General features: G+C 59.4%; 1 protein-coding gene across 1 annotated transcript; it reads left to right on the top strand.

The window, feature by feature from the left end:
* The first annotated feature begins 1,691 nt into the window (after positions 1-1,691).
* On the top strand, positions 1,692-20,056 carry NTRK1 (neurotrophic receptor tyrosine kinase 1). The gene is made up of 17 exons (XM_072830027.1): positions 1,692-1,903; positions 4,824-4,898; positions 5,330-5,401; positions 6,925-6,993; positions 7,727-7,872; positions 8,142-8,284; positions 10,522-10,654; positions 12,034-12,360; positions 12,735-12,752; positions 12,932-12,987; positions 13,261-13,363; positions 13,789-13,935; positions 14,223-14,353; positions 14,526-14,698; positions 17,658-17,898; positions 18,258-18,416; positions 19,668-20,056. Exons 1-17 carry the CDS (start codon positions 1,692-1,694, stop codon positions 19,851-19,853), a joined length of 2,391 nt encoding a protein of 796 aa, XP_072686128.1. The 3' UTR covers positions 19,854-20,056.
* The last annotated feature ends 1,507 nt before the right edge of the window (positions 20,057-21,563 follow it).

Here is a 21,563-nt window from a genome sequence, read left to right on the forward strand (position 1 = left end):
CCCAGCTCCCGCCCTCCCTGCCCCAGGGCCAAGCGGATTGGCTTGCTGGAACCTCCGGCTCTCTCTGCCCTTCCCGCCAAGCCAAAATATTTAGCCTGACAACTGAGGGGGGACAGGTCTGTTGGGGAAATAAGGCCAAAATACAGGGGGATGGTTGGCCGGGACCGAGCTCTCCCATTGCCCCTGCGGACTCACTCACGTGGGGCCGCGCTGCCAGCGGAGGGGGGGGTGGGTGGAGGGGGAGTTCTGCAGTCCCGGAGCCTTGACACCTGCTGGGTGGCTCTGGCAGCCGGGACCCGGCGGAGCGAGCCTGCGGAAACCCGGCGGGAGCGCGAGCCGCGTCCTGAGCATGCAAGCCGTTCTCCTGCCGGAGCCCCTCGCAGCCCCCGAGGCTGCCACTCCGCTTTCGCGCGAGGCTCCATCCCAGCCAAGTCCCTCGCCACAACCGAGATCCTGTGGGCCCGCTTCTGTCCGGTCGCCTTCCCAAGCCCGCTGCCGTCGGTCTGTCCGTCCCTGTCTCGGAGCTGGAGGACGGCCTGCGCTGGGAGCCTGGCGAAGGGCCAGCCGCGCCTCTCGCCCTCCGAGGGCTTGCTTCGCGCTCTCCCTGCGGCCCTGCTCTCCCTGCCCGAGTCCCTCCTCCCGGACCCTCTTGCTCGCCCTTACCGGCCCTCCCCGCTTGAGACCGGCGGGCTCCTTCGGCCACCGAGGCCCGCGAGGCGGGAGGCGCTGGGGATCCCGGGGCTTTCCGGGTGCGCGGCCCTCGAGGGCCGACGGGTCCCCAGCTCCACCCGCGGGCGGCTCCCGGGTCCGAGGAGCTAAGAGAAGATCTATTAATTTCTCCGTGCAGAAATCGATGCTCTTGTCAGGGCGGCGATCGATGCCAGCCCAGCCCGGCGGGACCCCACCCGGCCCGGGCCCGGCGCTGGCCGGCTGGGGTCAGGGCGGGTCGCTGGGGCCGGGGACGCCTCTCGGTGGGGTTGCAGACCGCGCCCCCCCGCCCTGGAGCTCGCACCTCTGCGCGCGGGCCTCCAGCGCCACCCTGTGGTCTCTCCCGAAAGCGGGCGTCCGGCTCCCTAGGCTCCCTTCCCGGGCTGTTTCGGGGCGACACATTACCTCGGCTGTGCCTTCTTTCCCCAGATCCTGCGTTCGGTCCTTTTGGGATCCCTTGCCCTTTCTTCCTACGGTTAGAGAGTGTTGCACCTCATTTACCCCAAGTGACATCGTACACTGCCCCCGGGGCGCGCACCGTGAGGAGGGAGATCTGAGGGCGGGGGTGGGGGATGGGGGGCGGTGGACGATGGTGGGGGACCGGGCTGGCTGGGACGACCCCGACGGTAACCTTGCCCCTGCCCTGTCATCTCCCCGCCCCCTAAGGGCAGCATAGGCTGGGAGAAATAACGGATCAACTTCTCAGCCGCAGTCCCCCGCCCCAGCAAGGACCTCCAAGGCGTTCCTTCTGCGACAGAGGGTTTTGGGGGAGGAGGGGCTCGGGGTCCCCAGAAAGGGGTAGGGGCGGCCTGGGGGCCAGGACCCGAGTGGCGGAGGTGGAGCTGGAGGGGGCAGGGCGGGGCGGGGCGGGTCGCGGGCCCCGCCCTTTCCCGGCGGCCGGGTCTTTAACGCGGCGGGCGCACGTGTCTGGGGAGGCCCGGCGGCCGCGGCTGGGAGCGCACGGACGGCTGCCCGCCGGCGCGATGCTGCGAGGCGGACGGCTTGGGCAGCGGGGCGGGCACGGCCGGGCGGCGGGGCCTGGCAGCCTGCTGGCCTGGCTGGTGCTGGCGTCCGCGGGCGCCGCGCCCTGCCCCGATGTCTGCTGCCCCCACGGCCCCTCGGGGCTGCGCTGCACCCGGGCCGGGGCCCTGCAGAGCCTCCACCGCCTGCCAGGCGTTGAGAACCTGACGGAGCTGTGAGTGTCCCGCGGGCGGGTGGGCGGACGGGCGCGGGCGGGCGGAGCCCTGCCCCGAGGGCGCGGACTCTAGTCAGGCTGGCGGGGTCCAGAGGCTGCACCTGGGCCACCTCCGCCCGCCGTGGCTCTCGGCCACCACCGCAATGACTCTCTGGACCGTGCCTAGTGCTCGGTGCAGCTGGGGCAAGGGGCTGTCCGTGGACCAGATCTGAGACAGCCCAGCCATCTGGAAGCAGCCTTCGGGAGATCAGACAGGAGTCCAAGCTCTGCCTCCTGGAGGGGGGGTTGGTTAGCTGCCGAGAACCCCACTGTTTGGCACCCTTACCGCCTTAGCCCCTTAAGGGGGAAGCTGGTCCCTACCCCGTTCCATGCCATGACCTGGCAACACCAACTCTTGCCTCTGGAACTGGGAATTTAATTGGAATAGGTGGGAGGTGGTGAGGAGGCATAGCTTGGTGCCTGCGCTCTCCTCTGCATTTCCACCATTTCTCATCCCCACTATGCTTTGATTTGGATGTAGAAAATGAGACTTCTAGCTTTCCTCACCCCATCTCCTTTTCCACCTTGTCCCCCTATTTGAGGCAGAGAGCCAGGGCTCTTGTTGACAGACTCTCCTCTTTTCAGGGCTCCAAACTAAGAGAAAACTCCAGCATTCTGTAGTACTCTGACATCCTGCAGTAATTGGTTACAAAATACTGGAGTACTTCTTAGCAGCTGGTGAAACCTATGGGAGTGTTCTGTAATAATTGGCCTAGAGGTACTTGAGCATCACATGGTGATGCCTGGAAAATACTTGAGTATTCTATGTAGCTGATGGGGCCAGCAAGACTTTGAGAAGAGGGGAGAAAAATCCCCCTCCTGCCGCCTGGGACTTAGAGGGTGGGCAAGGAACCCTGGCCTCATGCGGTGACGGTGACAGGTTGGAAGGCATCCGAGGTGGGAACCATCACTGTCTGGAAGTTACTTGAGCAGCCTGAGATAATTGGCAGTGAGTTACTCCGGTATCTCGTGGTAATTAACGGGAAGGTCCTCAATCTCTCTCTTTAATGGCCCTAGGGAGACCAGGAAGAGAGGAGATGGCCTTGTCTGGGTCTGGGCCTAGGACTCTGCATGATGGGAGGGGCTGCTACCCCCAGCCCAGTCCTCCCTGTGCCTTCATACCAGGGCCCCAATCCTGAATGTTCTTCATCAGAGCTCTTTTCCCATTCCCTTCCCCAAGTGGGTCCAACCCCAGCGGGGGAGGGGGCGGGGTGGGGGAGTGGACTTGCTGGGCTGGGGACCAGGAGGCATGCAGGGTGGGGAGCCGAGAGGTTCCTCTGGGTGGGGCAGCAGCCTGACCCCCTGCCTCTGCCTGCCCATCCCCTCCTCCTCCCTCACCCGCAGAGCTAACGAGGAGATAATGGACTCAAAAGACAGATTGATGATGAATCCAAACGAATGAGGCAGCTTTGAGTGTGCTGCCTGACAGCTTGCACACAGCCGCCACCCCTCCCTGGGTCCCTATAGCTCTAAACCCTGTGAGCAGGGACCTGCTCTCGGCCCCAGTCACTGGAGATTGCTCTCTAGGCCTCCCAGTGGAGGACCCCCTACCTGGCTCTGCTGCTGGGGCCCAGGCTGGGAAGGGGGAGGGGGAGAGGTCACTGGGACTGTTCCTGGTTCCAGCTAAGGAGAGTGAGAGGAGAGTTCTGAGAACAGGCAGTGAGTCAGGGGCCCCTGGCGAGTGTGATGTGTGCGTGTGTGCGTGTGTAGGGGTACACTGACATGCCATTGCAGGGCACCCGAGTTCCCAGGAACTCCATGGCGTGCCAGATCCAGAAGCTGGGCAGGGCCCAGGGCGTCAGCAGCCTCCATCCCCACGTGTGCATCCTCCTGTCCGGCTCCCTATCTGGCTTTCTCCGGAGCTCTATCCTTATCTCTGTGTCTCTGTCCTTATCCTTATCTGTCTGTTCCCTCACCAGTCTCTCTCTCTGCCAGTCTCTTCTTGCTCATCGTCTCTTTCTCGGAGTCTCTGTTTCACTTTGTCTGTGTTTTCCTGCCCTGCCTCCCCCCTCCCCTGAGCCTTCCCATCACTGCCTTGCCATGTAAGCTAGCCTGTCTGGGCCCCTTCACCCCCAACCCCTTCCCTGGGTGCCCCTCCCAGTGCCCCTCTTCCCCTTCTTGGGTCCCTCCTGGGGCAGCCTCTGAGCCTCTCGCTGTACTGCTGTAGGGTGGAAGGTGGTGGTAAGGATGGCTGCTTGAGAGTAGGGAGGGGCCTGTCTTTCTGAGGTTGTGTGTGAGTGAGCGTGTGTGTGTGTGTGTGTGTGTGTGTGTGTGTGTATGTGCCGCAGTGGGGGGCAACCCAGATAGTGACCCTGTGTTTGGGTACACACATCCTTGCATGACCACAGAGTCCCCTCTGTGCTGGGGGGCAGTGGCTCTGGTGAGCCTTGGTTCTCTGTGGCAGTGAGCGTTCCAGTGTGACACCCATCTCTGAGCATGTATAGGGGAGGCCCTGTGTAGAAAAGCAGAACCCCAAGCTGAGAATGGGCTTCTGTGTGTTTATGAATGTGAATCCGTGTGTGCACATGAGAGATATATGTACACCATGTCCATGTGTGACGTGTAAGCATGCTGATGTGCACACCTTGGTCCGTGCACACACAAGTGCGTGTGTGAACATGCAAGAAGAGGTGTATCTCTGCGTGTGTGTTTATGCCTGTGTGTGCATGTGCATGACTGTGTGCACACATGAGACGTGTGAGTGTGGCCGTTTAACGGTGTGAGGATGCATGCCTGCATGCACGTGTGTCACTGTGTATATGTGTATGCACCAGGGTGTGTGTGACTGGGTGCATATGTGTGCATGCACCTGCATGTGTATCGTGAGGCAGGTGGGCGGATGTGGGCCTGGGCCCCTGACTCCCACCCTCTTTCCCCGCAGCTACATCGACAACCAAGAGCATCTGCAGCATCTGGATGCCGTTCACCTAAAGGGCCTGGGGATGCTGAGAGACCTGTGAGGGGGCTGACTGTCAGTGTGTGGGGACAGCACAGGGCCTGGGGGATCAGTGACTCAGGGAGGTTGAGAATGGAGGGGCTGCAGGAAAGCAGAAAGCTCAGGGGTTTTGGGGGCCCAAGGTAGCTGGGGAGGCTGTGGGGGATGGAGGGGGTCCAGGGCTCAGGGCTGGGGGCTTGGGTCTGGTGTGGGCATAGAGGCATGGTCTGGGGTTGTAGGGGAGTAGGGGGTCCAGAGCTCAGGCCTGGGGGCCAGGGTCTGGTGTGGGCAGAGAGGAGGGGTCCAGGGTTGTGGGGGAATGGGGAGTCCAGGGTTGTGGGGGATGGAGGGGGTCCAGGGCTCAGCACTGGGGGCCGGGGTCTGGATGGGCAGAGAGGTGGGGTCCAGAAAGGGGAGCCCTGTGGGCTGACCTGCTGCTGCACCCTCCCCAGCACCATCGTTAAGAGTGGGCTCCGCTCTGTGGCACCTGACGCCTTCCATTTCACTCCTCGGCTCCGTCGCCTGTGAGTGGCTGGGACTGGGCAGAGGGAGTGGGAGGACACCCAGACATGGGTGGCTGCTGGGCTTGGGCCCTACCCCCAACTGAAGGGGTAGGGTCTGAAGACCCCAGCCTGGTCAGGGACATGGCCTCTCCCATTCTCCTGGGGCTTCCCCTCATCTCCTTCAGGGACACTGGTGCTCTCGGCTCCCACCCCCATCAGCGATAGGGTCCTTGCTGCCTCGCCTCCATGCTTCATGCTACAGGGACACGTCTCATGGGCACCTGTCCCAGTTGTTCTTCCTGGAGTCCACACATACACCAGACCATAAGGAGCAAGGGGCAGTAGTGTGCTCCAGGTTCTGGCTGGGACTCCATCTCCCACCCCCTCCCTGGCCCCCGGGATAGCCTGGGAGCTGGGGCATCAGATGTGCCACCAGCTACCCTCCCCGCTCCTGGGAGTCACACGGCCCCTCCACAGATGGTGTACAGGAGAGACCTCCAAAGGAGACACTTTTGGGGTCCCTGGCAGCTCCCTTTTCTGGCCTTCCAAGGCCAGGTCAGCTCCTCCTTCTTACCCCGGCAGGCAGACAGAGAGAAGGGTGGTGGGGGCCTGCCATCCATGCTGTTGTGCGGGGTGCTCTGAAGTCTCTGCTGTGTCCAGTGACTTAGCAACAACAAGAAAGGTGATGTTAGTTATGTTACTGACTACACGCTGAGACTTCACTTAAAAATGCATACTCACAATACTTATGTCCATGCATCTTCACAATCAACATGGGGAGAGAGAGTGTCAGCCCTGTTTATAGAGGATTCTAGAATCGCAGAGATGACATTTCTGGACTGAGGTCACACATGTACGTGGCAAGACATGTCCTGCTCTGTCTGGTGCGAGACTGGGCACTCTCTGATACCTGTGTGGTCATGCCGCTCCAGCTCAGCCCCCCACACTGTAGGATAGCTGGGCACAGAGAGGCCCAGGGCAGGCGCCTGAAGGAGAGCCCCCAGGAGTGGCAGCCTGGTGTGGGGTGAGGAGCACAGGGCGCCTAACCGGCTCGCTGTGTGGTCTGAAGCTGGTGCTCTTTCCTTGTCTGCAGCTAGGGGCTGGGGGAACTGGAGTGGGAGAAGGAAGCAGGTGGGTGAGCTGAGGAAGTGCTTGGAGATCCTGGTCACCACCCCCTTTCCTCTGGCCCATCCTGGGCTCTGTTAGCGGAGCACAGATGGAGCCCCTTCCCCCAGCTGGGGCCTCAGCACTTTGCCAGCTGGGGCCAGGGGTGGGGGAGAGGGGAGCAGGCTGTTCCCTGAGACCCCCTCCCTGGGCTCTGGGGAGGGGGCTCATGGGGTTAACCCTTGCTGTCCCAGGGAGGAGAGGGGGACCCCAGGAGCCTAACCTGTCCCAGAGCAGGTGCCTCCTTGGCTGGTTCTAGTTGCCAGGGTAGGGGTGGGGAAGCCAGATGTCAGTGGGCTGTAGCTCCTCCTCCCTCCCTTCCCCTGGGTCAGAGCGATGTCTGTGGCTCAAGGCTGCTGTCTCTATCTCAACTACCACAGGAATCTCTCCTTCAATGCTTTGGAGTCTCTGTCCTGGAAAACCGTCCAGGGCCTCCCCCTGCAGGAGCTGTAAGTGAGGGGCTTCCAGGGGCCAGTGGTGTGTGTGTGTGTGTGTGTGTACGCGTGCGCGTGTGTGAACGCACTTGTACCTCTGGGGGAAGTGTGTCACTGTGTCCATGTGGAGCTATGTGTGTGGGGGTGCTCTTTGGGGACTGTGTGTTTGGCTGTGAGCTGAGATGGGGACGCTGCACATGCCCGTGACCCCCATCGAAGAGGCTGCAGGCCCGCTGGAGGGGACGGCTGCCCTAGGGGCAGCCAGGCTGTTGGAGGACAGCTGGCTGGTGGCTGATGCCTCATGTGCTCAGAAAGCTGGGGGCCAGGAGCAGACCCAGGCCCACCTGTCCATGTGGGCACATCTGCCCACATTGCCAGCACCCCTGCATATGGGGCCGATGGGGACAGTGGTGGTCTGTGTGTGCGCAGTTGGCCCCTAAGGCCTCTGGGTCACTCCAAAGATGTGCCCTTCTGTCTTTGCCATCCTGCTCAGAGTCCTCACCTGGCCTGGCTTCCTGAGGAGAACACTGGGGCAAGGGAATCCAAGTAGCCCACAGCTGGCTCCCAGACTTCCTGGATTCTAATTCTTGTCATAACGCCTTGTTCCTGGGCCCCCTCCCTTCACTTCTAGATGTTCCACCCTGCAGCCTGGCTGCATGCCCCTCTTCCATGGTGCTTCACTCTCTGCGGCTTCTCAGGCCCAGCACCTGCCCTGTCTCTGACTCTCTTGTGTCCCCCACACTCACAGGGTCCTGTCGGGGAACCCACTACACTGTTCTTGTGCCCTCCACTGGCTGCTGCGCTGGGAGGAGGAAGGACTGGGTGGAGTGCGTGGACAGAGGCTGCAGTGTCCCGGGCAGGGGCCCCTGGCCCTCTTGTCCAATGCCAGCTGCGGTAGGTGCCAGGGAGGAGGGAGGTGGGCATGAGGGGTGGGGGCAGCTGCCTGCTTTCTGAGAGAGCACCGAGCAGGGCTCTGGGGAGCCAGCCGCCCAGGGACTGGGAAACAGGCATTGGCAAGAGCTGGGGCCTGAAGGCTGAAGGGCGTTTGGTGTGGCCAGTAGGGGCACCAGGGCCCTGGGGTGCTGGAGAGGAAGCCCTGCCCTGGGCTCGGGCTCTGAGACCACTTCCTGCTTTCACACCCCTCTGCCACCCTGGGCGGCCAGGCGTCCCCGTGCTGAAGGTCCAGATGCCCAATGCGTCGGTGGAGGTGGGGGATGATGTGTTGCTGCAGTGCCAGGTGGAGGGGCGGGGCCTGGAGCGGGCCGGCTGGATCCTCCCAGAGGTCGAGGAGTTGGCCACAGTGACGGTAAGAAGCCCCTCACCGCCTGTCCCTGTTCCCCCTCTTCACCTCTCCCTGAAGAGGCTTGGACAGGGCACAGGGGGCAGAGATAGGAAAAGAGACACAGCGTGTAAGAAGCACGGAGAGCTCGGGGGGAGGGGCAGATATAGTTTCCACCCATGGGCTCAGGCCCATTGTGTCCCGCAGGCACACACAGGCCCTCAGGGTGGGCGCCGGCCCAGCGGGGACCCCGGAGCCTGCCTGGGAACACAGGGCTGGCTGCCAGACAGAAAGTCCCTGAACCCACAGGCCATCCCTCCCACCCACCAGCTTTCTAGACAAGGGAACAGGACCAGAGGGAGAGCACACAGTGTTTGTGGTCCTGCATCCAGCTGCCTTCTCAGGGTCCTTCCCATCTCTCTCTGGAGATTCTGGAAGCAGCATCCTCTTGGGTGTATAATGAGCTTATTAGTAAAGAATGTCCAGGTCTGGGTCCAGCTTTCTCAGTAATTAATTTTTGGACTGACTTTTGGAAAAAATCCTTTAATCTGCCTGCACTTTGGTTTTCTTATCTGTCAACTGAGGAGGTGGATGTGATGACCTTTTGATATCCCGCCTGCCTATCAACTGAGGAGGTGGACAGGATGCCCTCTGAAGTCCCGCTGCCCCTGAACACTCTCTGGCTGCTATCTCTGCCACACAGATGTGTCTTTGGGCATCTTCTTGTGCCTTGCTCTTTGTGCTCAGGCTGACAATGGGCAGCCGTGGGTAGCCACAGCTGAGGCCTTGTCGACAAGGTTAGCAGAGGCAGACAAGAGGCCGTGCTCACCCAAAAAGCTGGCCCCACATGGGTTGACATGCAGGGCCAGTGTGCTCAGTTTGGAGGCCCTCTCTTGGGGCAGGAGCCCACCCCCAGAATTGCCGGAAGCCAACAATATCATAGGAGGAGGAACCATTGGAGCAGGGGACCGAGACACGGTGGGAGGACCATGAGCCACTGAGTGGTTCCTTCCCTACCACAGCGCAAAGCCACCGAGAGTGAGTGATGGAAAGGGAACAATGCAGAGGCGAGAGGCCAGCAGTGACCGTCTGTGGAGAGACCTCTGCTCAGCTGGTTTGGGAAATTCCAGGGTTTTGCTTTTCTCTTTGAGAGATTTCCGTGTTTGCTACCACTTCTGTTTTCTAGAAACTTCCTATAGAAAAGTCACGCTCAGCTGGGTTCAGTGGAGGGCAGGGGAGGCTGGTCACCCTCAGGAGAGTGGAAGGTGGTGGAGCAGCTCAAAGCCTAGAGTTGATGAGCTGCCCTGCACCCAGAGTGATTTGGTGGGGACAGAACAGCAGAGAGAAGCTTGAGGCAGGGCAGGGCTTCCCCTGGAGGAGGCTGGAAGCTGGAGTTTGCACAAGAGCCTAGAGAGAGGAACTTCCGACTTCCAGTGGAAGCCCAGGGAAGATTCACCTCCTCTGGCCCTGGTTCAAAGGTTTCCACATTTCTGAAATTTCCAGATAAATGATATTTGTGCAGTGCTCCATTGACTTCCATCATTTTTTGGAAATAGCTTCCTAAAGTGTCAAAGGATCATTTGTCTACCTCTTTAGCTTACAAAACAAGAAAACTGTGGTTCAGCAAGATTGGGAATTGTCCTAAGGTCACGTAACTGGCACACCGCCAGTTTCTTAGAAGAGAATCTGAACTTGATTCAGTCTTCCAATGATGATTCAAAATCAAGTCAGTTTGCCTGTAGCTTTACCCTCCGTGTTTATCTGCCAAAGGGGGTCAGGATGCTGCTGCCTCATCTGCTATCAGGGCAGCTCCATATTTCTGGTATCCTTTGGGCTGAGACTGATAGAACTGCGTGTAAAACAAGCATGAGCTGGTGGTGAGATCCTAGCTGATTTGTCCAACAAGTTGTGTCTATTTGATACCTGGGATTATTGACATCTACTTAGCTTCTCAGAAGTGGTTCTGGTTCAGGGTATTCTGTGCTTGTTTTGAGGTTACTGGTCATGTTCTAGATTTTTCAGATCATTAAATACGTGTTCTGGGAGATAGTCTGTGAATGAGCCCTAAAGGATAGGGGTGCAATCCCTGCTATATTCTCTCCTCTACCCCTTCCCTCTCCCTCCCCACCCCGTTCCCCTCACTCCTCCTCTCTTTTCCATCTGAAGCCATAGGAGTACCCCAAACATATCAGCTCCACCCCCTTGCCTCCATACCCAAGCCTGCGGTCACTCTTCCTCATTTTCCCTTCTCTTTCCTGACCCAGCAATCTGGGGACCTGCCATCCCTGGGGCTGACCCTGGCCAATGTCACCAGTGACCTCAATAGGAAGAATGTGACGTGCTGGGCGGAGAATGATGTGGGCCGGGCCGAAGTCTCTGTGCAGGTCAACGTCTCCTGTGAGTCCCAGTGACCTCCCCCCACCCTGTACCCCCTTCCTTCTTCCCTGGAAAGAGGCTCTGAGGGTCGGGGTCTGGAGGAAGGGGCTGGGATATGTGTCTGCACAGCTGCTCCCACCCAGCTGTTTCCAGATTCCCATGAAAACCTGATCCTGTGGGGAAGTCCTGGGGGCTCGTCAAGGCCAGAGGGACGGGGATGGATTTCTTTCTGGCCCCCTGCCCAAGTCTTGCTACCTGAGGCCCTCGGCACCAGCTGCCTGGCTGCTCCCGCTGCTCTCTGCTGAGTTACGCGCATGCCTGCCCCTTTGGAGCACTTTTGTTGTCGGTCCAAATTTTGAAAGAAGAAATGCCTCTTCTGAGCTCTTCCTTAGTCTCGCTGCTTAATTTCCCTAGGTCTGCCAAAAAATTACCTTGAATCCTATACGTCACACAATTTTTCTTCTTTAATTGTGAAATATAATGTAGATATGTGCATAAGACATAGACACTTCAAACAGTAATTGTTCTCTGGTTCTTCAGAACACCTTCCCTTCCTCTCCCCATCCCTCTTCTCCGCACCATCCTGACTTTGTGATAATCGTTTCCTTGCTTTTAAAAAGAATTTTACACACGTGAGCTTCCCCTATCAGTATGGCTTCGCTGGTTCTTGTACATCATAGAGAGGGAATCCTACTGCAAGTATTATTATGGGTCTAGTTCTTTGTGTGTGTGTGTTTTAAAGATTTTATTTATTTATTCATGAGAGACACAAGAGAGAGAGAGGCAGAGACACAGGCAGAGGGAGAAGCAGGCTCCATGCAAAGAGCCTGACGTGGGACTTGATCCCGAGTCTCCAGGATCACACCCTGGGCTGAAGGCGGCGCTAAACCGCTGAGCCACCGGGCTGCCCTTTGGGTCTAGTTTCTTTTGAGCAACATTATATTTGTGAGATTCACCTCTGTTGATGGGGGCAGTTGCCCTTCCTTCCCTTCCTGGCTGAGTCAGGCTGGGTCTATTTCAAACCCGTATTCTTTTTCCAGAAGCTTTTAAACTACATACTGTTTGCTTGTTTGATGTTTAGGCCTTCTCCTGAGCTTCTTAAGCTCAATTGCACTTCATTTTTCTGGATCCCTTATCCAAAAGGCGGCACTCCACTTCCCCCGGGGGCTCTCGAAGCCTCTGAATTGTATACACCTGCTGCCTGGTTTATTTAAGATTTACCGTCAACTTTCATCAAAAGATCCCTCCTTGTGCATTTCTTCAGGCCCGCTGGCCAGTTCCTCTTAGGCCCACCGCCTGATTTCTGGCTCTACCCACCCCACCCCGAGACTTGTCAGGTCCGTTCTGGGTCCCCGCCAGCTGCTCCCTGACGCCTGGCTGTCACCCTCTCTGGTCCGCAGTCCCGGCCAGCGTGCAGCTGCATGAGGCGGTGGAGCTGCATCACTGGTGCATCCCCTTCTCGGTGGATGGGCAGCCGGCGCCCTCTCTGCGCTGGCTCTTCAACGGCTCTGTGCTCAACGAGACCAGCTTCATCTTCACTGAGTTCCTGGAGCCGGTGGCCAACGAGACGGTGCGGCACGGCTGCCTGCGCCTCAACCAGCCCACCCATGTCAACAACGGCAACTACACGCTGTTGGCCGCCAACCCCTCGGGCCGGGCTGCCGCCTTTGTCATGGCCGCCTTCATGGACAACCCTTTCGAGTTCAACCCCGAGGACCCCATCCCCGGTGCGAGGGCCACCCCGACCCCCATGCCTGGTGGCCCCTGGGCACAGCCACAGGTGTCGGGGGAGGCCTGGTCCACTTGCTGCGGTCCTCACCCTACAGGCTTCAGTGCCCAGTCCTGGGCAGAGAGGGGCCCTGAGTTCCTGTGTCGGGCTGTGACCCCGCCCTGCCTTCCCCAAGCCCTGGGAGCCCTGAAGCCCTGGGCTCGGCCACCAACTGGGGGTGCTGAGGAGACAGCTGGGCACGAGGGTGTCCAAGGCCTTCTCCTTGATGAGGCCCAGCCGCCCTCCTGCCCCAGGAAGGGATGAGTGGGGTGGGGGGGACTCACTTCCATCTGCCCCCCCATCTGACTGCTTTCTCCCCTCCTCCCCCTGCAGTCTCCTTCTCGCCAGTGGGTGAGTACCCAGGCTGGGGTGGGGGGGGGGCAGGGTCTGTGTGGTTCCTGAAGCCAAGGCTGGGCAGAGGGCCCAGCTGACCTGACCCTTGAGGGCTCAGCTGGGGTGGGTTGGGGGGAGCTGCCGCAGGAGACACCCCATGTGCCAAGACCCACTCTCCATGCCCTGTGTCTCCACAGACACTAACAGCACGTCTGGAGACCCAGTGGAGAAGAAGGACGAAACCCCTTTTGGGGTGAGCATGAGAAGGGGAAGCTGGTCTCAGACTTGGACTTGGGATTGGGAGGCTGGGCTAGCGGCTTGCCCACATGTGGTTTCTGGTGAGAGCGTGACGATTCGGACCATGTGGCCTGAGCCACCCCCACAGCCAGGGTCTGGGGTGCCAGGGCAGGAGGAGGCAGGTCTTGGGTGGGGAGCATGCAAGATGGAGAGTCGTTGCTGCTGTGGGGGTGCTCGGAGGGTGCAGGAGAAGCTCCAGGTCTGCCCCCCACCCCCCAACCCCTGCCAGGTCTCCGTGGCTGTGGGCCTGGCTGTCTTTGCCTGCCTCTTCCTTTCTACACTCTTCCTTGCACTCAATAAGTGTGGACGGAGGAACAAATTTGGGGGCAACCGTGAGTAGGAGTGCTGCTGCATCGGGTTGTCTGCCAGTCTGTCCATCAGTCTGTCCTGCTGCCTGTGTTTCCTGTGGGTTCTCCCCGGCTCTGTCTTCCACATGGGGGTGCCTACACCCGGCTGGGTTATGAGGGCCGGGCCCCCGGCTTGTGGGTATGAGCGTGTATGTTGGGGCCCGGGCTGGGGGAGGGTCAGGCAGCAGCTGCTCATTGGTGGCTAGATGGCAAACACTAAGTGGATCTGGGAGGTCTGAGCTCTCCAGGGGTGGGGGGGTCCATGGTGGCCCCCAGGGCCTGGGGCTGCACAGGAGCCATAGGGGCCATAGTGCCCTGCCTTCCCCTGCTGGCTGCCTGCCTCCTCTGTTCCTCCCCTCCCCTGGGACCCTGCGTTGTGATCACTCTGAATGGCTGTGTCTCTCCCCCAGGCGCAGTGGTGCTGGCTCCAGAGGACGGACTGGCCATGTCTCTGCATTTCATGACATTAGGTGGCAGTTCCTTGTCCCCCACTGAGGGCAAAGGCTCTGGGCTCCAAGGTCACATCATCGAGAACCCACAATACTTCAGTGATGCCTGTGAGGAGCTGTCCTGGGTCAAGGGTGGGGGTGAGCCCCGGGGGTGTGTAGAAGCCCCTGTATCATCTCTGTCCACCCCAGGCCTGAGAAAGCCTTCCCTCCCTTCCCCACTCCTTACCCGTCTACACCACAGCATGGGGCTTGGGGATGCACGAAGGCTCAGTTTCAGTCCCCAGGCACCCCCTTGGCTGGCACCCAAGCCTACTAGCTAGTCCTGGCTTGGCCCCACCCCCTCCTTCCCAAGCCAGGATGGGGGCTCTGGTCCGATCCTGCATGCCTCTCGGCAGGTGTTCATCACATCAAGCGCCAGGACATTGTGCTCAAATGGGAGCTGGGCGAAGGCGCCTTTGGGAAGGTCTTCCTTGCTGAATGCCACAACCTGCTGCCCGAGCAGGACAAGATGCTAGTGGCTGTCAAGGTAAGACCTGGTCCATGAAGTACTGCTGGCCAGGGTCCCACCTCCCGGAGCGCCATCATTCCAGGACTGTGTGCTCAGGCTTGGGGGTGGAATGTGGGGTCTGGCCATCTTGGGTGTGGGGAGGAGGGGGTGGGCCGAACTCAGTCTGTCCTGCCCACCCCCTGCCATCCAGGCGCTGAAGGAGGTGTCTGAGAGCGCCAGGCAGGACTTCCAGCGGGAGGCCCAGCTGCTCACCATGCTGCAGCACCAGCACATCGTGCGCTTCTTTGGGGTCTGCACCGAGGGCCGCCCACTGCTCATGGTCTTTGAGTACATGCGACACGGTGACCTCAACCGCTTCCTTCGGTATGACTGCCTGGCCCCGCATTGGCCTCTGGCTCTGAGCTCCCTTGCCTCTTCCCTGCAAGCATATCCCTGATCATCCGTCAAACCAAGAGGGGGTTTCATCCTGTCCCCGAGGTGTGAATGTGCAAAGGACAGAGTGGCGGTGGTCAGGGGATGGCACTAGCAGAAATCAGGAACTGTGCTCTGGGACAGTGGCTTTGCAGGGAGTGTCTTTGCGTTTGCGGGTGGCACGCAGAAGCCAGGCCTGTGGGGGTTGACAGCTTAGAGAGGTGTGGCAACAGTAACACGTGTTCCAGGCACTCTTCTCATGCCCTCACTTCTACCTGTGTCAGCCTGTGCTTGGACACATTTATCTGTATAATAGTGTAAATAGATATGTATTCTTCATAGTTTCAAGCATGTCTGGCAATTTTTACTTGAAGAAAGTCACTAAAAATTCATTTCTTTTGCTTTGGACAGAACAATGCTGATGTGTTTACTAGTTTGTGCCAATTATTTTATTTTATTTTTAAAATATTTTATGTATTTATTTATTCATGAGAGATGCAGAGACATAGGCAGAGGGAGAAGCAGGCTCCCTGTGGGGAACCCGATGCAGGACTCAATCCCAGGACCCTGGGCTCATGACCTGAGCCAAACACAGATGCTCAACCACTGAGCCACCCAGGTGGCCCTGTTCAGATAATTTTAATAGTGTCAAGAAATGTGCCCGTTTCACAGAAGAGACTTAAGTGGCTTGCCCAGGGGCACACAGGTAATAAATGGCCCAGGGTGGAGTATGGTCTCCTCTCAACCCCTGACTGCAATCGTCACAGGTTCTCTTTGTTGAGTCCTTCTTGGGTGAGAATCCCCGCCTTCCCCAGGATGGGACAGTATGAGATGTGAGGCAGGCAGGGGGAGGGCCAGGCTTACACTTAGCTGTGAGCTCCTAGCTGAGCCAAGTAGCCTATCTCTCTGGCCTCAGTTTTCCTGCCAGAAGAGGTTCAGTGGGGGACTGTGGTTCTGGATGAGAAAGTGCTGTGTGACTGTCCAGTTCATGTCCAGATGTGGTCTCCAAACACCCCTTTGGGAGTGAAGGGTCACTCACACAGGCTGCAGAATTCAGTTGGGGGAGACCTTAAGAGGTCTGTGGAGGGGGAGGAGAAGCCAGTGGCAGTGGGGAGCAGGAGGCAGGTGATGGGAGACGCCATGATGAGCGTGGAGCCATTGGGCTCAGTAGACTGGAGTCAACAGGAAGCCAGACAGGAGGCCCTTCCCTTGCTCACCAGACACTGCATCGGCTCAGTGCTGAGTGCCTGGGATGCAGGCCAGGGACATGCCACCATCTGGGGCCCAGGATGTGGGAGAAGTGGCTCTCAATACTGGATAGAATACAGGGACCCAAAGGAGGGAATCATGAAGGCTCCTGGATGAGTCTGGAAGGTATTCCCTAGGAAGCCTATCTGTTCCTTCTCACCCCAGGGCCTTTGCACTTACAGTTCCCTCTGCCTGGTACATCAGGTCTCTCTCCCAGCCACTTCACCTACCTCTCTGTCTCTGATGCTTTTATTTTTTTTTTAAGATTTTATTTATTTATTCATGGGGGTGCGGGGCGAGAAGCAGGCTCCATGCAGGGAGCCTGACGTGGGACTCAATCCCGGGTCTCCAGGATCATGCCCTGGGCTGGAGGCAGCGCCAAACCACTGAGCCACCCAGGCTGCCCATCTCTGATGCTTTTAAATGGCTTATTCACCCCTTTTCTTCAGGGTTTGAGTCTCAGTTTATTTTTTTAAGATTTTGTTTATTTATTTGGGAGAGAGAGAGCACAAGTTGGGGGAGCAGCAGAGGGAGAGGGAGAAACAGGCTCTCCACGGAGCAGGGAGCCTGATGTGGAGCTTGATCCCAGGACCCTGGATCCTCAGGATGACCTGAGCTGAAGGCAAACAGATGCTTAACAGACTGAGCCACCCAGGCGCCCCCTTTTTTTCTTTTCTTTTTCTTTTTTAATATTTTATTTATTTATTCATGAGAGACACACAGAGAGAGAGGCAGAGACATATGCAGGAGAAGCAGGCTCCCTGCAGGAAGCCCGATGTAGCACTGGATCCTGGAACTCTGGGATCAGGCCCTGAGCCAAAGGCAGATAGTCAACCACTGAGGCACCCAGGCGTCCCTTGAATCTCAGTTTAAATGTCTCTTCCTCCAGGAAGTCTCCTCTGACTTCTTTCATCCCTAGCCTGAGTGCCCATCAGGTGCCCCTGTTTATCTGTATCCCATTCTCTACTGTAGCTCCGGTGCTTGGCACACCGGAGGTGTTTAGGAAGCCTCTGCCATAAAGGAAGAAATAAAGAGATGAGAAAGTTGGCCTGTGGGAAGGGGCAGTACCCACAAAGCCACTGGCTCGGGCTAGAGTCAGAAGACGGAATATCTGGGGAATGGAGCTGGGTGATCAAGGAATGATCTGAAGTGGTGGCAGTGGGAGGTGGCAGGCATCCTGGAAACTTGAAAAGAAGAAGGATCCCATGGGAGGCTGAACATTGAGGGTGAAGGGGAGAGAGACAGGAGGACCCCCAGGCTTCAGGTTCGGAGCCTGGGTGGGAAGCTTTCCTTCATGGAGTCAGGGGCAGACTTAGGGGAAGCTAAGCATCTGGAGGACAGAGTGGGAGGTATCCATGGGCAAGAGAGGCAGGGGCCAGTGGGAACCCGGATGCTGGGCTCAGAGTTCAAGGAGGTGACCTGGGGGGCTGGGGGGATGTGGGAAGTGGGGGAAGTGGGGGCAGTGGGGGCAGTGGGGGAGGCTCCTGAGGTGGCCCACCTGGCGGCCCCCCTCCCAGGCCCTGCAGACTCGTCTTCCTGTTCCTTCCCTCCTCCCTTCTCTGGAGTCCCCCACTGCCTTCCACCCCAGCTCCCCAGGATCTGGGTCTTCAGCCTCTTGAGGGCTCCCTCCCCAGCCCACCCTCTCTCCCTCACTCTTTGGCAGGTCCCACGGGCCCGACGCCAAGTTGCTGGCTGGCGGGGAGGACGTGGCTCCAGGCCCCTTGGGCCTGGGGCAGCTGCTGGCCGTTGCTAGCCAGGTCGCTGCGGGGATGGTGTACCTGGCAGGTCTGCACTTCGTGCATCGGGACCTGGCCACGCGCAACTGTCTGGTGGGCCAGGGACTGGTGGTCAAGATCGGGGACTTCGGCATGAGCAGGGACATCTACAGCACGGACTATTACCGCGTAAGGGTCCTTGGGCCCAGCCCGGAGGCCCCTCCCGGCACTGCAGGCCCCCCACCCCCGCCCAGCCTCGCAGCCCCTCCCCCTGCACTGCCGACCCCACCCCCTGCGCGCCCTCCTCTTCCTGGGCGGCGTGGGGGCGCGGGCTGTCTGGCTCTGGGCTCCCCGCCCCTTACCTCCCGGCCCGCCTTCTCCGCTCTCGGGGCGCACAGGGACTGCACCGTCGGTTTTTCCCTCTTAGCGCCGGCCCCAGAGCCCCTTCCATTCATCTTTAATGACGGGGCGGGGGCGCGGGACCAGGTGCGCGGTCCCCCTTTCCCCCACCCCCCGCCCCCGCAGTGACGCGCCCCGCCCGCCCGCAGGTGGGGGGCCGCACGATGCTGCCCATCCGCTGGATGCCGCCCGAGAGCATCCTCTACCGCAAGTTCACCACGGAGAGTGACGTGTGGAGCTTCGGGGTGGTGCTCTGGGAGATCTTCACCTACGGCAAGCAGCCCTGGTACCAGCTGTCCAACACCGAGGTCAGCCCGCCCGCCGCCCCGGCCCTGCCCCGGCCCTGCCCCGGCCCTGCCTCAGCCGGTGCCGCGACCGACCGCGGGGCCTGCCTCCGCACCCCCCACCCCGGCTCCTTGCACTCTTCCCCTCTTCCCTCTTGGATTCTCGCCTCCACTCACCCGCCCAGCCCAGGCCCAGCTGGCTCCTGGGGGAGACTCAAAGAAAGCACTTTCCGGATGGAGCCCAGACTCCGTCCTTAGCTGCATTGTATAGGCGCAGTAGGCACCGTCAGGGTGGAGGGACAGGCATGGGGACAGGGGCTGCTCCGGAGGGCCTGACACTGCAGCAGGAAGGTTGGAGGTCAGACTGCAGGAAGGACAGGCCCGCCCCTCCCTCCGCATGGCGCTGGCCGCCACAGCAGGCCCCAGGTGTTCTGGCTCCCCAGCAGCTCCCCCACCCCCTCCTTGGCTCCCAGCTGTCAGTTTCCATTTCTCCTCCTAATGCAGTTTGCTCCCTGGAGGCGGCTGGGGTGGGGGAGAGGGTTATAGATTTTAATTTTCTCAAGCACTGAGAGAAGGAATGGAATTAGTGCTACCCATAACCCAAGTCCTCTAATGGGGAGGGAGGGAAGAAGGGGGGAGAGGCTCCAGGCCCCCTCACCCAGCTCCCCGCCACATCTCTCCTTCCTTGGATCCCTTGGCTGCTCTAACAGCCCTTCCTGGAGTCTAACTTGGATCTTTCCTGCTGCAGTTTCTTTTCAGAGGAGCTAGGTCTCCACAGAATGGTACCTGCAGAAGACAAAGGGAAGGGGGGTTGCCCTCTACCTTAGACGATGGCAAGCTAGTGGTTTTCAAGGCCTTGCTGCAATCCTACCTTCCTTTTGCCCTCTGGAACAAGGAGGTGGAGGACCCCTCCCTTCCCCCATTCAGCCCTCAGCACTGGCTGATGGATTTGGCAAATGCCAGGGCCCTTCCCCTCCCTCAAACCACCTAGCAAGTCTTCTGAGGGTCTGATTCCAGCCTTTCTGGAAGCAATCCTATCCCCCCCAACCCAGCCTTCCCAGAGTCTACCTGGCCCTGATGTTTCCCACTGCTCCATGTTGAGGTGGGAAGGAATCTTGGTGTTTGCGGCTTCCTTTTAGACTATTAGTAACTAAGAGCCCCAGACATCCATGGGGCCTGCCTGGAGAGCCTCAGGGAGGCTGGGGTGCTGCTGCCTGCCTCACCCCCCTGCTCCAGCGCAATGTGCCCTCTTCTCTCTCCCTCGGGTGGCCCCAGGCGATTGAGTGCATCACGCAGGGCCGAGAGCTGGAGCGGCCCCGGGCCTGCCCACCGGAGGTCTACGCCATTATGCGGGGCTGCTGGCAGCGGGAGCCCCAACAACGCCACAGCATCAAGGATGTGCACGCCCGGCTGCAAGCCCTGGCCCAGGCACCTCCGGTCTACTTGGATGTCCTGGGCTAGGGGGCCAGCCCTGGGGGCTGTGCCGCCCAAACACTGGGGCCTGCCCTGCATAACCCCGGGAACTCCCAGCAGCCCCAGGGTGATCTCAAAGCATCTAACTCACCCTCAGCATGCCGGAGGGGACAAGTGGGGTCTGGGAGTGGAGGATGTTCCTGCCTCGCTAGATGGGGTCCTGTCATAGCAATTATATTTATTATCCCTTGGCCGTGTGTTTCTTGCCAATTTTTGGGATGATGTCACTGTGGGAGAGGGGCGTTGAGACTCAGGTAGGGGGATGACCCTCCCCTGTCTCCGGGGCTGGTGGCCCGTGTTCACCTGGGGGAGGGGCGGCCTCTGGCAGGCTTCCCAGAACTTCAGACCCCAATTGGCTGTCTCTACACCTCATGCTCAGGAAGGCTGTTGCTGTAGTGGGAGGAACAGAAGTCAGCTGTCACAGTGGACAGGATGGAAGCATTGGTGGGGAGCGTCCCTTGTGTTCCTGGCCACAGAGCCGAGCAGACACGTGGTAGAACAAATGGATGAGAGAGGGAGGTGTGCATGTGTGCATGCATGTCTGTCTGTGTGTACGTGTGGCAGGGACAGGGAAGGAGCAAGGTAAAGGAACCGTGAGGGAGGCAGTACCCTGTGTTCCTCCCCTCTGTCACTCCTGCTCTGAGTGCTTTGAGATCTGCGCTAGGAGGCCAGGGCCCCAGGCAAGGTGGCTATTTCCTGAGGAAGGAACCATCTCCCTGTCCTGTTCCGCCCACGGAAGAGGTGAGCTCTCCTTCCCCTCTGCCCCCTGGAACACCACTGGCCTTATGGAGTGGCCCCAGGCTTCCATGGGCTCCAAGGCTGGCTGAGGTCCTCCCAACCCTCCCCCATCTTCCTCACGTGGAGCACCCCCCCAGAGAAGCAGCCCCCCCACTCCAGCCCCATCACTTCCAATCACCTGCTCAGCTCCCGCAATAACCCACGCTCTCCATGGCTCCTCAGGGCTAATGTCATGGCTGTCTCATGTCCCTGGGTGCCTGGCTCAGTGATTCAATCTGGGTCTTATCACCCCTAGGCCTAGCCCGGTGGTGTCTGCCTCTTGTCCAGACTGCTTAGTGCTAATGGAGCTCTGACCCAGGGCTGCAGGCTGATTGATGAGGTGGGGGGTCTGGTCCCCAAGGGCCAAGTTCACAGGCCCTCCTCTTCTGCACCACTCAGTGAGGGAGTCTTGCAGCAGGTGGAGTAAGGGGGAGGGGGTGGTAATGTGGGGGGAGAGACAGGGTCAGGGACCAGATCCCACAGGTGGGCCAGGCACAGATGCGAAGAGAGAGACAATGCAGAGACACGGCAGGACCTATAGACGTGGAGACAGCCAGAAAGGCTGTCCAGGGGGTGTGGGGACAGAGGAGAGAGACAGAGACAACCCAAAGAGACAGACGGACATTGATGGACAGACAGGGGACAGATGAGCAGCTGAATCAGAGAATGTTCTGGAAAACACCATGGGAGCCAGGGGCGGGGGCACTTTCTCTCTCATCTGCACTCCCATTCCCCCCTCCTCTAGAGCCCCTCCTCAGGGCTGGGGGGCGGGTAGAGGCAGAGGAGACCTTCACCGAGCAGGATTTGGGCTATTATTGAAGCAGAGAGGATAGAGGTTGGCATAGAAGGGACCTGCCAGAGCAAGAGGACCTTTCCAAGGTCAAGAGCATCAGGACATCAGAAACTCTAAAAACTACAGTC

Source organism: Canis lupus, chromosome 6 (assembly GCF_048164855.1).
Source record: "Canis lupus baileyi chromosome 6, mCanLup2.hap1, whole genome shotgun sequence".
NCBI classification, from domain to species: domain Eukaryota; kingdom Metazoa; phylum Chordata; class Mammalia; order Carnivora; family Canidae; genus Canis; species Canis lupus.